This window comes from Penicillium roqueforti, assembly GCF_015533775.1.
Source record: "Penicillium roqueforti strain LCP96 04111 chromosome Unknown scaffold_06, whole genome shotgun sequence".
Lineage (NCBI taxonomy): Eukaryota > Fungi > Ascomycota > Eurotiomycetes > Eurotiales > Aspergillaceae > Penicillium > Penicillium roqueforti.
In genome coordinates this window covers 656,245-670,671 of record NW_024067570.1, presented here as the reverse complement: position 1 = coordinate 670,671, position 14,427 = coordinate 656,245, and the positions used below count along the sequence as shown (strand labels likewise).

General features: G+C 41.0%; 2 protein-coding genes across 2 annotated transcripts; one reads left to right on the top strand and one right to left on the bottom strand.

The window, feature by feature from the left end:
- Positions 1-70: 70 nt before the first annotated feature.
- LCP9604111_3755 (putative SNF7 family protein (Cta1)) lies at positions 71-795 on the bottom strand (the record flags this gene model as incomplete). The annotated part of the gene is made up of 2 exons (XM_039071378.1): positions 71-655; positions 730-795. 2 exons carry the CDS (start codon positions 793-795, stop codon positions 71-73), a joined length of 651 nt encoding a protein of 216 aa, XP_038930418.1.
- Positions 796-9,762: 8,967 nt separating this feature from the next.
- On the top strand, positions 9,763-11,526 carry LCP9604111_3754 (uncharacterized protein; the record flags this gene model as incomplete). The annotated part of the gene is made up of 4 exons (XM_039071377.1): positions 9,763-9,819; positions 9,871-10,011; positions 10,073-11,128; positions 11,194-11,526. The coding sequence occupies 4 exons, from the start codon at positions 9,763-9,765 to the stop codon at positions 11,524-11,526; spliced, it is 1,587 nt and encodes a 528-aa protein (XP_038930417.1).
- Between the last annotated feature and the right edge of the window lie 2,901 nt (positions 11,527-14,427).

The following is a 14,427-nucleotide window of genomic DNA, read 5'->3' as shown; positions in this document are numbered from 1 at the left end:
CCGTTGGCTGCGCCTTGACACAGAAGAACACCCAGTTGCCGCTAAACAAAAGCACGCTTTAACATTAGTCTTATCCAAGTCCGCCAGCGGCCTCCTTGACCTTATGCTGCTCCGGCGGCTCATCAATAAACTGCGGTGGAGCCACCTCATCCTGTAGGAAGCTCGGCATAGCACTCTCGCCCATGCTGCTCTCAAACATAGATTCCTCGCCCAGCGCCTCAAGCTCCGCATCCAACTCGGCCTCATCAACATCCTCAGGAATATCATAGGCCCGGGAGATACTCTCTTGAATCTCATTCCCGACCTCCATCAGATCCGCCATCTCATCCTGCATCTGCTCGATCTTATCCACGTCGACCTTGCCATACTGCTTCTTGAGCTCCTTAGTGGTCGTTTTCATCGCATCCACCGTCGTCATCACATTCTTCAAATTATCCTGCATCATGCCCGCCTGCTCCATGTTCCATGATTGTTGGGAGAGTTGGTCTCGCTGCGCCTCGTATTGTTTCCGGCGCTGCAGGACCTTGAGCGCTTTCTGCCGGAGGGCGGTTTTGCCGGGCCCGTCGCGCATCTTGGCGATTTTAGCCTGGTATGTGGAGAGTTCGGCGTTGAGCGCTGCGAGCTTGACATCTATGCTGGATACTCGAGTGTCGACCTGTTGTATGGTTAGTGGGGTACCTTGAGGGGCGGGGATGGGTGCCTTTGATCGGGCTTGTGCGGGCATCGTACATTGCTAATAGCACCTTGAAGAGTCGGCTTGGGGCCTGTGGTCTTTGTGCCGAATAGTCGATTCATGATGGTAGGTTGGGTTGGGGTGGTTTATTATTGAAAGGTGGAGGTGAGGGCAAATAGGCAGCGGACTTGACAGCGATTCCAGACCGCGCGAGGCCAGTGCTTAATAAAACCGCGATCGGTGGGCCGAGATTGTAATTACCAATAGCTGGGGCGGAGCACTTCTGATAAAAGCTGGCAAAATATAGAATACTGGAGAATCTTGAATTGTTTGATATACAAGTGCATGCGTATGACGGATTTCCTTGCACTTCTTGGCTTTCTCTTTTCGCTTTAGTGCTCACCTCTTGCCGCTTTTAAATCACCGAGTAAAACTGAGCACTCCCTAGTTACCTTGACTTGATCACGGGCCATTATATAATCAGCGTGATCTGCCCGCTCACTGAACATCATCTAACTGAGCATCCTGATTTACCCACTAGTTAAGTGCTCTCTAAGTATAGGGAGGAGCGGCCTAAGTAAGCTATATCAATAAAATGCGATGCGCTAATCCCATCACGTGCAACCATTTCTATTTAGATCGCCTATCAAAAAAGGACTGGCGTAGTCAACGTGACCGTTCATTCTAGCGGCCTCAATCCTATCCAAGTGAAAAATTTGCAGTAGGGCTATTCAATCGACCTATCGTTTTCCCATTTCAGTCTATGCTTCTGGAGTCTCTCGGAATACTTCGCTTACCAGACCGGCGATCCCCTATTCGGGCTTTGCACTACTACCAGGGCGAGGGTGATTGGATGGATTTCCTTGAAGGTTAGAGGTCCACCCTATATCAAAGCAACTAGAGTAATTAGTTTTAAGAAGGTGACGACGATGAATTACTTCTCTCGTTAATGAGCGCATAAGTTGAAAGCTTTTCTGAACGTATAACGTCATGTCTTTCGCGCCATTTCTAAGTAGGTCGTAAACCGAAGACAAACCATCTATTACTAAAGTTCTAAGGGCCCATGGCTATTTCATTTTAATCCTAGGAATTCTAAGAACCACCCGTTTTCCCTAGCATTTCTACCTTAGATGATGCCATTTTAAAAGAGGTACATATGTCTAGTCACTTGCTCCGAAAACAATGGTCTTCTCATTCCTCCACATCCAAGTTAATTTTAGCTAGGGCCATGCGTGCCGAGGTTTCTGCGCTAGGCAGGGGTTCAATTCCAAATTAATTAGCATAATCAACAGTATAACCCCCATTTCTCTTATCCACAGCCCTTAAAGGTCGGAAGGTGTGATGAATGAAGTCAATATATCAGTGGTAGATCTAGGAGATCATGCCGCATGGACTGTGCGCTATGCATGCATGCATGCATAGGACTTCAGAAGCTCACGTTCCGTGACGATAGGGGCGGGCTGCGGCCGGTTCTGATCGCTTTGTTTTTTTGGTGCAATGAGGTACTAGTCCGTGGTTAGACAGAAGCGGTTTGAAAAAAAGAAAAAATATAACAATTAAACCAGGAATTTTTGACAGAGACATGTACGAAGTATAAATATACGTCAACTCAAATCTTGCAGGAGCCCTTTAGTCTCCTAGTACCATTATAATCTCTCCTTATGTGGTGGATAATCTATGAACAGCGCCCATGTGACTGAAGGCTACTTGGTCGGATGAAAAAAGTGCTATTCAATATTGCGTGCCAGATTCCTTTTAACAAAAGAAGTGCATTTCTAATCGAATATCAAGTATAGAAAAGGAAAAGAAAAGAAACAAACGTGAAAACAATAAATGGGCTTTTATACCCCTTCAGGGGCAAAGCCCTATTCTCGTTTCCCCCAGAAGGAAGGTGCGACTGCCTGCGCAAACGACCAACAGTATAATCCTAAACGGGAAAGTACGAGTCCCGCAAGTACCAATCGTGACATAACCCCCGGGCGAGAATACATTTAGTCCCTAAATACTGGCTTCTCGTTATCCACGTGGTCGTCTAATATCCGATCGTCTTACGCGGCCTCGATCTATTCTTGTAGGCGTATCGGTAGCCTGGGCTTCGCTGGATAGGCATCATGGAATTCCTTGATCATCTCCGGAGTATTCTTAAAGTTACCTGCTAGGTACTATACGGGATCTAGGTTGTGTCCTAACCACTATACGCGGTACTGCAGCTTCCTATAATGCTTTCTTATATCTAGGATCTTTTCAACTTCCTACTTATCAGTCTACCCTACCTATATCGGAGGTAGCGGATCTATATATTATCCTATAAGTGGTTCTATACTCGCTACCTTCCGTAGCTTACTTAGGTTAAATACTAGGTAGACGTTAATTAACTATGGTAGGTCTAACTTATATGTGTTCCTAACCTTTTCAATGATCTTATAGGGTCCACTAGTGGTATAAGAGAGTTTTCGACTTAGACAGTCCTGTAGCCAATCCTTCGTAGTAATAAAAACTAGGTCGCTAATACCGAAGTCCTCTTCGCGACGATAACGGTTAGCCTATTATACCTATAGTTCCTGTGACTTTGTAATCTATTTATATATATCTTCCTAGATCTGTTATAACTTTGAGAGTTAATCCGCTACTTCTTATTTATTATACGTTAGTCCTATATAGTCCTAATTAAAAGATATTACTAATTTATAACCCCGTTTAATAAAGAAAGGGGACCTCTTTATTATATCTTACAGAAGAATTGATACTACGAAATCTACTATTAGTAGGTATTCTAACCAGTTATCCTAGTTATATTTAATATACGGTCTTAATCGCTACACTATAAACTGATTTACAATTTCGCTCTGGCTGTCTATCTATAGGTAGTATATAATAGATAGTTTCCGCTTAATCCCTAGGATTCTATAGAACTCTATCTAAAACTTAGAGATAAACTATTCCCCTCGGTCTAATATAATAGTTTTAGGGATCCCTATAATCTATATAATATTATCTATAAACAGACGCACTATCTACTTTATATTAGTATCTTTATAACAGGGGATTGATATCGGTCTCTTATTTAGTCGATTAATAATAATAAATACTATATTATAGCTATATCTGTCCTTTAGGAAGGAATAGAAATCTATCGATAAATACTACTATAGTCGTTTAGAAATCGGTAATAGGTATAGGAGATCAGGCGTACGATCTCTCTAGGTCTTTATACGTTTATATACTAGACAGTTATCTATATATTACTTTATATCTATAACCTATCCTAGCTAATAGTATCTTATTATAATAAGCTTCTTAAGTTTCTCGATTCTAGGGTATATAGTTAACGGTTATCGGTATATCTCGTCGAGTAACTGTACTTAAAGATCCCCTTTATCAGGGACTTTGAGATAGTCTTTAAATAGTAGTAATCCGTCTTACACTACCTAACGGGGATCCGTTTCCTATCTTATAGTCTAACAGAATACTTCTAGCTTAAGGCTCTAGCGGTTCGCTAACTAGACTTATTTAGTTATATCTAAGTTCTGTATAGTCTTAACTAATAGAGGGGGGGCCTCTGTATCCTATATAGATTCTATCTATAATAGGGATATCTCGATTTCTAGTATCGATTTCGTTTCTTCTCTAAAACATTCCTTAGGGAGTAACGTAAGGTACCGACTAATATCTATATAAGGGCTTTCCTTCCTTAAAAGAACGTCTACAATAATATTCCGTTTCCTAGGATGGTATTTAATTATAAAGTAGAACTATAAGAGGAACTCACTCTACTATACTTATTATTAATTTATCTATCGTACTATTATAAAATATTCGAGAGACTGATAATCTATAAGGATCTCAAAACGTTCTATATAAGAGAGCCCTTTAAGTTCTAGTCACCATTCTTAGAGTATACGAATGATCGTAAGGAGTTCCTTATCCCTGATTTTATAATTAAGCTCTATAGGTTATATAGTCTTTAAGAAGAAGGTAATAGGATACCAAAAATTATCGGCTTTATAATATTATAAGAGGATAGTACTAATAACTCTATTTAAGGCATCCGTTTCTATATAGGTCTAGAGGTTAGGATTATAATACTATAGGATAGGTACAGTTATTAACTTATACTTCAATTATATAAATACTTACTTACAGTCTAGCGACTATTCGTATACTATATTATACCGTATAAGACAATATAATAGTTTCGAAAGGAAACTGTAATCCTTAATAAATCATTGATAGAAGTTATAGAATCCTAAGAAAGACTATATTCCCTTAATTATTAACAGTATCTTCTAGTTCCTAATAACTGCGATCTTCTCTAGATCTACTGCGATACCATCGGTACTTATAATAAATCCTAAGAACTTGGTTTTCTATATAGAGAATTTATACTTAGATAGTATAACCTATAATCCTACTCTTTATAGTCGTTTAAGGACTTCTCTAATATGCTTCTTATATTCTTCGAGTATCTTACTATAGATTATAATATTATCTATAAATATAACTACGTAGTCGTCTATATAGTCTCTGAGTACTATATTTATAAATCGCTGGAATATTATAGGACCGTTTATAAGGCTAAACAGAGTTACTTTATACTTAAACGATCTATATTGGGTACAGAATATTGTAAGATCTTCTATAGTTAGTATTAACCTAATACAGTGGAAACCTTAGCGGATATCGAGCTTTATAAAGAATTTTGCTTTACTCGTTTATTAGAGTACTTTATCGATAAGAGGTAATAGGTAATAATCTTTCCTTATAATTACATTTAATCTTCAGAAGTCTATACAGAAACGTAGACCACTACCTAGCTTCTTCGCTATTAAGATTAGTAAAGTATATAGAGCTAAACTAGGAATAATAAATCCTTTCTTAAGATTATCGAGGATATACTATTTTATAGCTTTCAGTTTATCTAATAATAATTTATAGAGCGGGTAGTATCCTAACTATACTTCTACTTTGAGGATAATATCGTAGTCTACCCCTAGGCGATACGGTAGTAGTTCGTCGGATTTTTTCTTAGAGAATACTTCTATAAAATCGTGGTACTCCTATAGGAGGGTCCTTTTAATCTCGTCAAGTTCTATATCCTTCTTAATTGTAGATTTAATATTAATAATCTAATTAATTTCACAGAGTAAGGTCTAAAAGACTTCGATATCTTTATTAATAACCATTTGTATTCGTAAATAGTTAAATCCTACCTAACTAATAATACTAATATCTATCGGTAGAAGAACTTCCTTTATTTCTTCCTCTAGTATCTCTATTCGAAAAGGTACTAGTTTAATTTCGTCGTTAAGGTTCCATTCTATCTTATACTACTCTATAACTTACCAGTACCTATATTAATACTCTCTTACGATAGGGTATAGCTTCTGAGTCTTTAGGTCCTACCGCAGATTACTTAAGGCTCATTTTTCGAAAAGGTAATTGTATCGTTCTATATCCTTCTAGTGATCCGGCTTAACTTATACAGACTACTTAAGGATCGTTATAGGTATAGGTACAGCTAACTAGCCTACTATCTCGTTAAAAAGGGTATTCTTATCCAGCTAGATTATATAATACTGTCAGTAGTCAAGGAGGACATCGTTCTCCGCGAACTATATACGTCCGATAATCATATTATATCGGCCTAGATCTACTACTAGTATAGGAATCTACTACTAGATTCGATTATCTATACTTAGCGTAAGAACAATAGCGTATATAATAAGTTATAATAATTTACTGTCGAATCCCCTAACTAGGCACTTACAGTCCAATTTATAGGTATATAACCTAAATTTCTTACCGAGTAGTATAACTAGTTCTATATTAATAAATATTAAACCGTCTGCTCTAGTATCTACTAGCGCTAAGATCGTAAAGGAATATCTATTATAAGTCAGTCTTATATTAAATACTAAGCTATCTCGTAGACCTCCTAAAAGCTTATATAGATCTAGTATATACAGTGATACCTATTTTCTACCTAGGATTAAGACTTCTCCTAGGTTCCTACTTTTCCTAGGTCTATATTATCCTCCAATTCTTCGAGTTCAGTTATATACGATTGGCTATAGGTCTAGTTAGTTATAGTAACAGCGCTTACAGCTATATTTATCTTCTTCTTCGGGCACTCGAACGTTATATACCCCTTTTTCTTATAATAAAAGTATCGACCCTCCTTTATAAGAGTCTCTTACTCTGTGGCTAATAGTCTAGATAATAAGGCAGTCCCTTTACATTTTATATATAGGGTAAAACTAGACTAGTTAGCAGTGGTCCTAACTCCGCTTCCGAACGCAGTTATTATATAGGTATATACAGTACCCTTTACTTCCTATTAGAGACTAATCTTATAGGACATACTTTAGTAACTCTAGGTAAAGGTATCGAAAGGAACCGTTTCCTAATTAATAGTCTATATAACTTAACTCTACAATAGATATAGAAGTTTCAAATATAGGTTGCGCTTATAGTTTTCTTTAACAACTGCGGCTTCTTCTGTAAGCTATATAAATTCAGCTAAGAAGTCGGTAAAGTCTTCCTTAGGTTTTATCTTAAGTTTATAGTAGGCCGTATACACTTCTATACAATAATTTAGGTTTATAAAGATAGTACAGAGGTAGATAATAATATCTTCTATATTAGTATATAGGTTATTTAAGGTCACACTTATTCTTAAGGTAATATACAGCTGTACTTTACCTTCACATCGGCTTTATATATATAGTTTCCGGTAGACTAGTAATAGGTAATGGTTAGTATTTACTTCGAGCTTCTATCTAATAACTATCTCCTATATTTCGAAATAGACTTCCTTTCTATCCTTTAATATTAGTATATCGGGTATCTTCATAGACTTCTAACTAATAACTCCTATAATCGGTATATCACTTTAGGCTTGGTTCGTTTCACTCTAAGTAAGAACAAGGTAATAGGCAAGGTTATCGCGCTTACGTACAGCGATATCTCTATAGGCAGCAGCCTTATCACATTCTTTAGTAGCTTGGTTATATTCTATTATAAGACGATCTTTCTCTATATAGAATCGATCATATTCTTCTATAATTTATCTAACAGCTTCCTTAGACCTCCTGTTCTCTAAGATCAAGACCTAGATTTCGTTATACATCATCCAGTTATCATCTTCGACTATTCGGAACCAATTGGCCAGCTCAAGGAATCGTTCCTTACTAGGAGTTGTGTATATAATCTTATAGATAGAAGGAGTCGAAGGACCCTCCTCAGGGCCATTGCATTCAATATTCTTAATTAGGTCCTATATTTTAGTAGGAGTCGGGGTTTTAGGGTTAGCAGCTTCTTCTATAAGACGATCCGGTACTACGGGTTGTTTTCCCTTACCGATCGCGGCGATCTGTTATGGTGGGACTATAACTGGTCCTATTCTGGTTGGTTTTAGGATAGGTGGGGTGAAACCAGACTAGGATAAATCGTAATGATTATCTGTGCAGTCGTACGGCTTCAGAAGTTTGGGTTTGGGATGATACTTGATATTATATTGCGTGCTAGATTCCTTTTAATAAAAGAAGTGTATTTCTAATCGAATATCAAGTATGGAAAAGGAAAAGAAAAGAAACAAACGTGAAAACAATAAATAGGCTTTTATACCCCTTTAGGGGCAAAGCCCTATTCTCGTTTCCCCCAGAAGGAAGGTGCGACTGCCTGCGCAAACGACCAACAGTACAATCCTAAACGGGAAAGTACGAGTCCCGCAAGTGCCAATTGTGACATTCAATCCAGTCTGAAGCAAGTTCGTATGCCGATGTCCCGGCTTATGCAATTGAAAAAGATACGTCTATGCTATAAGAAACGTTGCGATTCGCCCGGGAAAGGCTCAATGTGCTCTACCATCCGCTGATCGAGCCCACTCTTTTTCCCTGAATATAGGAGCCAAGACTGCGTCAATTGTTCTGTGTGGGGCAGGGCCATACGAAGAGGGGGGAGATTCGGAAAATCGCAGGTCCTTCAATTAAATGAGCAATTACAAATAGCCGAGTTCGTAGGCTGTAGCATTGGGCAGCTATAGCTTCACGTAGTAGCATTCTTCAACCGAGATAACTCCACGTAAGCTGCTCAACATCCCAAATTGTTGCGTGCTTGTGTCGCTATTGGCTTCAAAAGGACAGTTTGCTGATCTGTCGGGTGGACACGAAGATCTTGATATTAGGATCTGACGCTGATCTCAGGTTTAGCCTCGGCCCTGTCTCATTACCGGCTCGGGTTGGCTCATACAAGAGGAGACCATTTTGGATCAAGTTATTGAGACTGCTTAAGAAATTCCGATTTAGCAAGACAGCGGTACAATAGAATTAGAATTCGAAATCGAAAACAGATTAAGACACTCACGCTTTCTTTCCCAGCGCCCCACTCCAATCGTACTAAACTGAATTCGACCAGGGAAAGTATGTATTTCTGGTGGATCGTCAAAGAAAGGTAATACTAGTAACTAAGGCGAAAGTGGGAGCTATGTTAATTCTGATAACTAGTTGCACACTAAAGTATTCCACAAGCGAGTGGCCACCCCCAAATACTATAGTAAATGCGATATATTCTACATTTATATCTAAACAGCCGTATGTTTATCCTATCTCCCCATTTTCCGATAGTTATAATATATCGTATTTACTATGGTCTTTGGGGATGGCCACTCGCTTGTAAAATAAGTTAGCTCGACCCATCGGCGCCTAATCGGAAGCTCAAACCAGAAGTACTGTACTCTTTTGGAAACTGTCTAAAGAAAATGCCACAGCAAAAGAACAAGCGGTCTACGGAGTACGAAGTTTCAGCTGGCCACGAACAGTGGGGCCACTTTGTAGTAGCTCATGGCGTCCCGAACCCGCACGCAACAACGCAACATTATCTGGTTAAAGATTCTGATTAGTCGCCGGTCGAGTTATTTCCCGGCTAGCCTGATCAACTGAATAATGGGGTTTCGGTTAGTGTAGTGAGTCTACGCTGTAGCTGGCTCAGCCCGCTACATAAATATGAGACCGAATCTCTCACATATGAACTAGATACAGCTTTTCGCGCTTTCCTTTTATAAATCGATAGTCAATTCTACCACAAGGAAAATGAAGATTTGTTTGATTAATTCGTCATACGAAGGAGTTGACTCCCCTTTCGAGAAGGTATGTCTACCCTATTGAGGCCTTCTCCCAGCATCTCTAACTTCAAAACAGTATGATGACTTTCCCGACCCTAATCGGTATATTCCAAAAGACCGGCATGAGTTTTTCACTCGTTACGTCACCAAGAGAAATGCTGAGGCGGAGATTGACGAGATTTGCAAAGAACATTTTGATATGTTCATGAATTACATGGTGAATCCCGACTTTTAGATGCCCTCTATTCCTGGACTATACTTACAGATCTCTTTTTCAGTGGGGCATCGAAACCGACGATGTGGCAGGAGTTGAAGCCACCAGATACCTCGAAACCAAGGGTGTTCCCATCCTCACCAACCCATCGACATTTCTAGCAAAGAATAAAGTCGATCTCCAGAGGGCCGCTGAGAAAACAGGTCTCCGTGTTCCCGAAAACACCCCAGGGAAATACCCCAAAATTGTCAAGTACTCTGACGGATATGGTTCGTTGAGTCTGGATGAGGCATCAATCTGCTACACGGAGAAAGAAGTGACGGATCGCGTGGCCCTTTTGCAGGAGAAAGAAACACCCTTTGGCATCATCGTCCAGGATTATATCATCGGCCGGGAATGTTCTGCTATAGTTGTGGAAATGGGAAAGGAGGTGGTGGCATTGACACCGCTGCAATATGTCTTTCCGAAAGACACTCCCGACAACGAAGCCTTCTTGACGTGGTATAACAAATTCGAAGCTGTTGATAAAGGCACCATCAAATATGCATTTGTGGAAGAGCAGCCTCACATCAAAAACCTCCAGAATGCGGCTGTGGACGCATTCAAAGCAATTGGTGTCAGCGGTGGTGGTGGGTGGGCCCGTGTTGATATGCGTCTGGAGGAAAGAACCGGGCTTGTCTACGTGATTGAAGTCAATTGTATCCCCGTGGTCTTTTACCCAAAGGGAAACACACTTGGTGATGACCTTGTTGTGGGAGAGAGATTTCCTGGTGGCCAGGCTGCATTTTTTGACATGTTACTAGCGACCAAGCAGATGCAGCTTGGGTGGCACCGTGTTCAAAATGCTCATGTCGCCGAGGTTTACAACAAATTTGCCCCCTCGTACCATTCCGTGTGGAGCAATTCGGAGCTCTCTGAGATGCAAAAGTACCTTACTACCAATTGGGACTATTCGGGTACAGTTCTTGATGTTGCATGTGGGACTGGTGGATTTGGGCAGTTTCTCCATGCTCAAGGGATCCAAGCCGAGGTGACTGGCATTGACCTATCACCCGGCATGTTGGAAAACGTGGAACATTACAGGGAACTTCGAGTTGGGCCAATGGAGGAGCAGATCATGGTATGTGCCTTTGGAATACTTGTTTTGGGAAAAATGAATGAAGACAAAGCTTACTTTAATATTAGGGTGCTGGTGAATATGACCATATCGTATGCTTTGGTGCCCTCCATTTCCTTGGTCCTGTCTACCTCAATGCTGTGCTCGCACGGATGTTTATGCTTGCACGCAAATCGGTTTCGATCTCGGTAGACGACGTCAGCGACGAATATATCCAGGCAATCAAAGAGAAGCATGGTGAATTGACGTTTAATGCCAATCATGTCAAGGCCATTGAAGAGTTCGGAATTCCAAAAGGATGGAAACGAGTCTATCACGAGAGGAGGCTTATGTATTCTTCTCCAACCAATGGAGAGAAGGTTTATGGATATGGGATGCGCTTTGAGAGAGCAGATGCCTAGTATTTCGATGGCTTTTCAAAACCTGCGTGTTGACATAATCCCAATTTCACAAACTTTGACATCATTGAAAGCATCTGCCCTATAGTCAAGAATTATGCCAATATCAAATCTTATATCTAAATCGAGCCTCGAAACAAGGGGTTGCTGTCAAGTAGCTTGGCAGAATGGTAAGTATAATTTCGACCTTGGGAGTCCTGGACATTTTGCTGCTGTTGCTTGCTTCCATTTTTCGGCCACTTCACATGGCTAGGATTAATAGCTAGAGATAGCCTGCCTTTGCTATTTCTACGTGTATGACGGATTTCCTTGCACTTCTTGGCTTTCCTTTTCCGTTTTAGTCCTCAGGCCTTGCCGCTTTTGCCCTCACCGATTAAAACCAAGCACGACCCTTGATTATATAGGCTCACTGATCTCCGAGGGCTGCAATTGAGCACACATGTACTTCGTACCTGAAACATCGCCTGATTTGATATAATTTTGAGGTGCCTCGGCTCGGATCTTCCTTCTTGTCAAGTTTGGCCATCTTTCTGGTTGGGCTCGGTAATGATCTGCAGTGCTCAATGGCAACATTGAAAAGGATATAGAGACAACATTGCTCGAATTGCCATTAATAAACAATCGATGGTCCATAGGACCGACCACTACTGACATTGCAAAGCCCCTGAAAATGCATTCATGATTACCCCGTAAATAGTAGAAAAATAATAAAGGGCTGTGCGTTGGCCGATCCTGACAGTTCTTGCTCCGGTGCCGGCATTGTCCCCTGGCATATATATCTAGCTTCATTTTCCGCTACGTGATGCTTTTTGCTGCGGAATTGACGACCAAGGCCTCGTTCAGATCCAGTTCAGGAGCTTGAGCTTGCCACTCCTGCTCTGACGCCTCGGTAATCGTTCTTATGACCTTTGTTTTGGTATTTAAAGACCACAGATCAGCTTTTCAGACTCAACCCGTGAGCATTTGCCTCAGTGAAAGCTGGAGCTGAAGGATATGCTTGAGTGAGGGTGGCTCGGAGCTGAAAAGGGCGCCATGATTTTGCCCTGATGAACAGATGACAGTTGGGATCTATGCTTGCAGTTCAGTATGAGACACAAGAAGGAGTGGACATGGGATCAGCCCGAGTGGATGCCTAATGAGCGGGAAGTAGCTATGTTTCTGAGCCTAGGCCGTACTTTGTACATCCCATGATTGCTGTGGAGACTTCTACAGATACAGAGGATACATCTGATTCGCTATCCTGGTTGATGATACCAACTGTAGATTTAGGGTTACTCCGCTCGGTGGGCCGATGCTTCATACTTCATGTCTGGTTCGTCATATACGCACATCGTTTCTACATTTACATAGCAGCTATATAATTATATGACAGTGGAATTGTTTTATTTGTCTTCGTCCTTGGCTATAGACAAAGTCTCCGATAGCTACACCCCGGGCTATTTACCGATAAGTGCCCAGCTAGCTATTAAAGCAAAGAGATGAAGCAATAGACGTGAGGTCAGTGTCCAGAATGGCCGGCGTGGCACCAGTATCCGTCTGCTGCCGACCGGAAATGTAGTGCAAGCCGTTGAAAATACTCGCGGAGCTCCTTTTCAATGTTATCCTAGGATAACCCAGCAGGCAGCGGCGAGGCAAGAAGAGAAAAGAGCAAAAGTTCGGCAAACATGATGAAGCATAAGAACTAGAAGAAAGAAAGAAAGAAAGAGAGAATGATAGATATGATAATACTACAGACAACAGGTCTCTCTCTAATAGGTTTAAATGTCGCTGAACTGTACGGAGTAGTTACTCTCCTATGAAAGATAAATGCTTGGAATCAAAATGAGACTACAATGCAACCTACTACGACATATACTCGTGTTTCTTCATTAATCTGATGCATAGAATACCCCCAAGATGCAATATCGTTCGCTACACCCTTAAACCGACTTCATCTTAGCATTTTAAAAAGACTAACAACATACCTGGTACATTCGGTATTGACCCATTTGGGTAAAGATTGTCCGGATAATTATTACCTAGATAGGCATAATCGAGGCGGATTGCCCTTTCGGGTTTGGGCGCCGCACGGTTAAAAGCTAAAATCATATTTTGTACAACGGAACTCAAATACGTACGCTCGCCTGGAAATCAACGGCGGCGAGATTTCTCTTGTTGTCACCCTTCGGTAACTAGAGTGGTGTGTGCTTTTTCATGCCGGACCTACCGAAGGATCAAGGATCACCCGACTGGCTTCGTGGACTGGTTGCAGATAAAGTGCCTTGCCAGGTAGTGATGTGAATACTGAGCGAACATATGCAATTGGAACGCTGGAGCATACATAGCTGTGCGCATTCGTGGACCTTAATCGCGGTCTATAGGAATGTTGATATAGATCATCACTGGAACTACGCGTTCAATTGCGTTGATACGACTATTAGTGGGGTTGCTACAAATCCACCTTCTCCCGCTTGTCCATATACACGCCTTGTACAACGGCCCCTCGAAAACGACATGATCTATGATTCTGATCGTTGGACAAGGAGATCAGCTCCCGGAACTATCTATGAGCAACGTCATCGATGCCTGAGGCCATAATATACACGTGGTCGTAAAGTACATTCAAAGTTATCCCAAATTTAGCTTGTTTCACCTTAGTGGAGAGGTTATTGCCATGGGAATATACGCATGGTATGGAGCAGAATCGTCAGATGATGTACATGGAGGACTATCCGGGATCTAGATCCTTGTACTCCGTATTCGTGGCAGTTTAGTTGGCTACGTGGGACAGGACACTGAAGGTATCTGATACCTGACTTGATACCCAAATCTGGCGGGGAAGGGCTGTACCCAGTACCCACTGTAATTTTGATGCAACGGGCCCCATGATGAGATGAGATGGAAATTAAAAGCACAGGCGTAGAT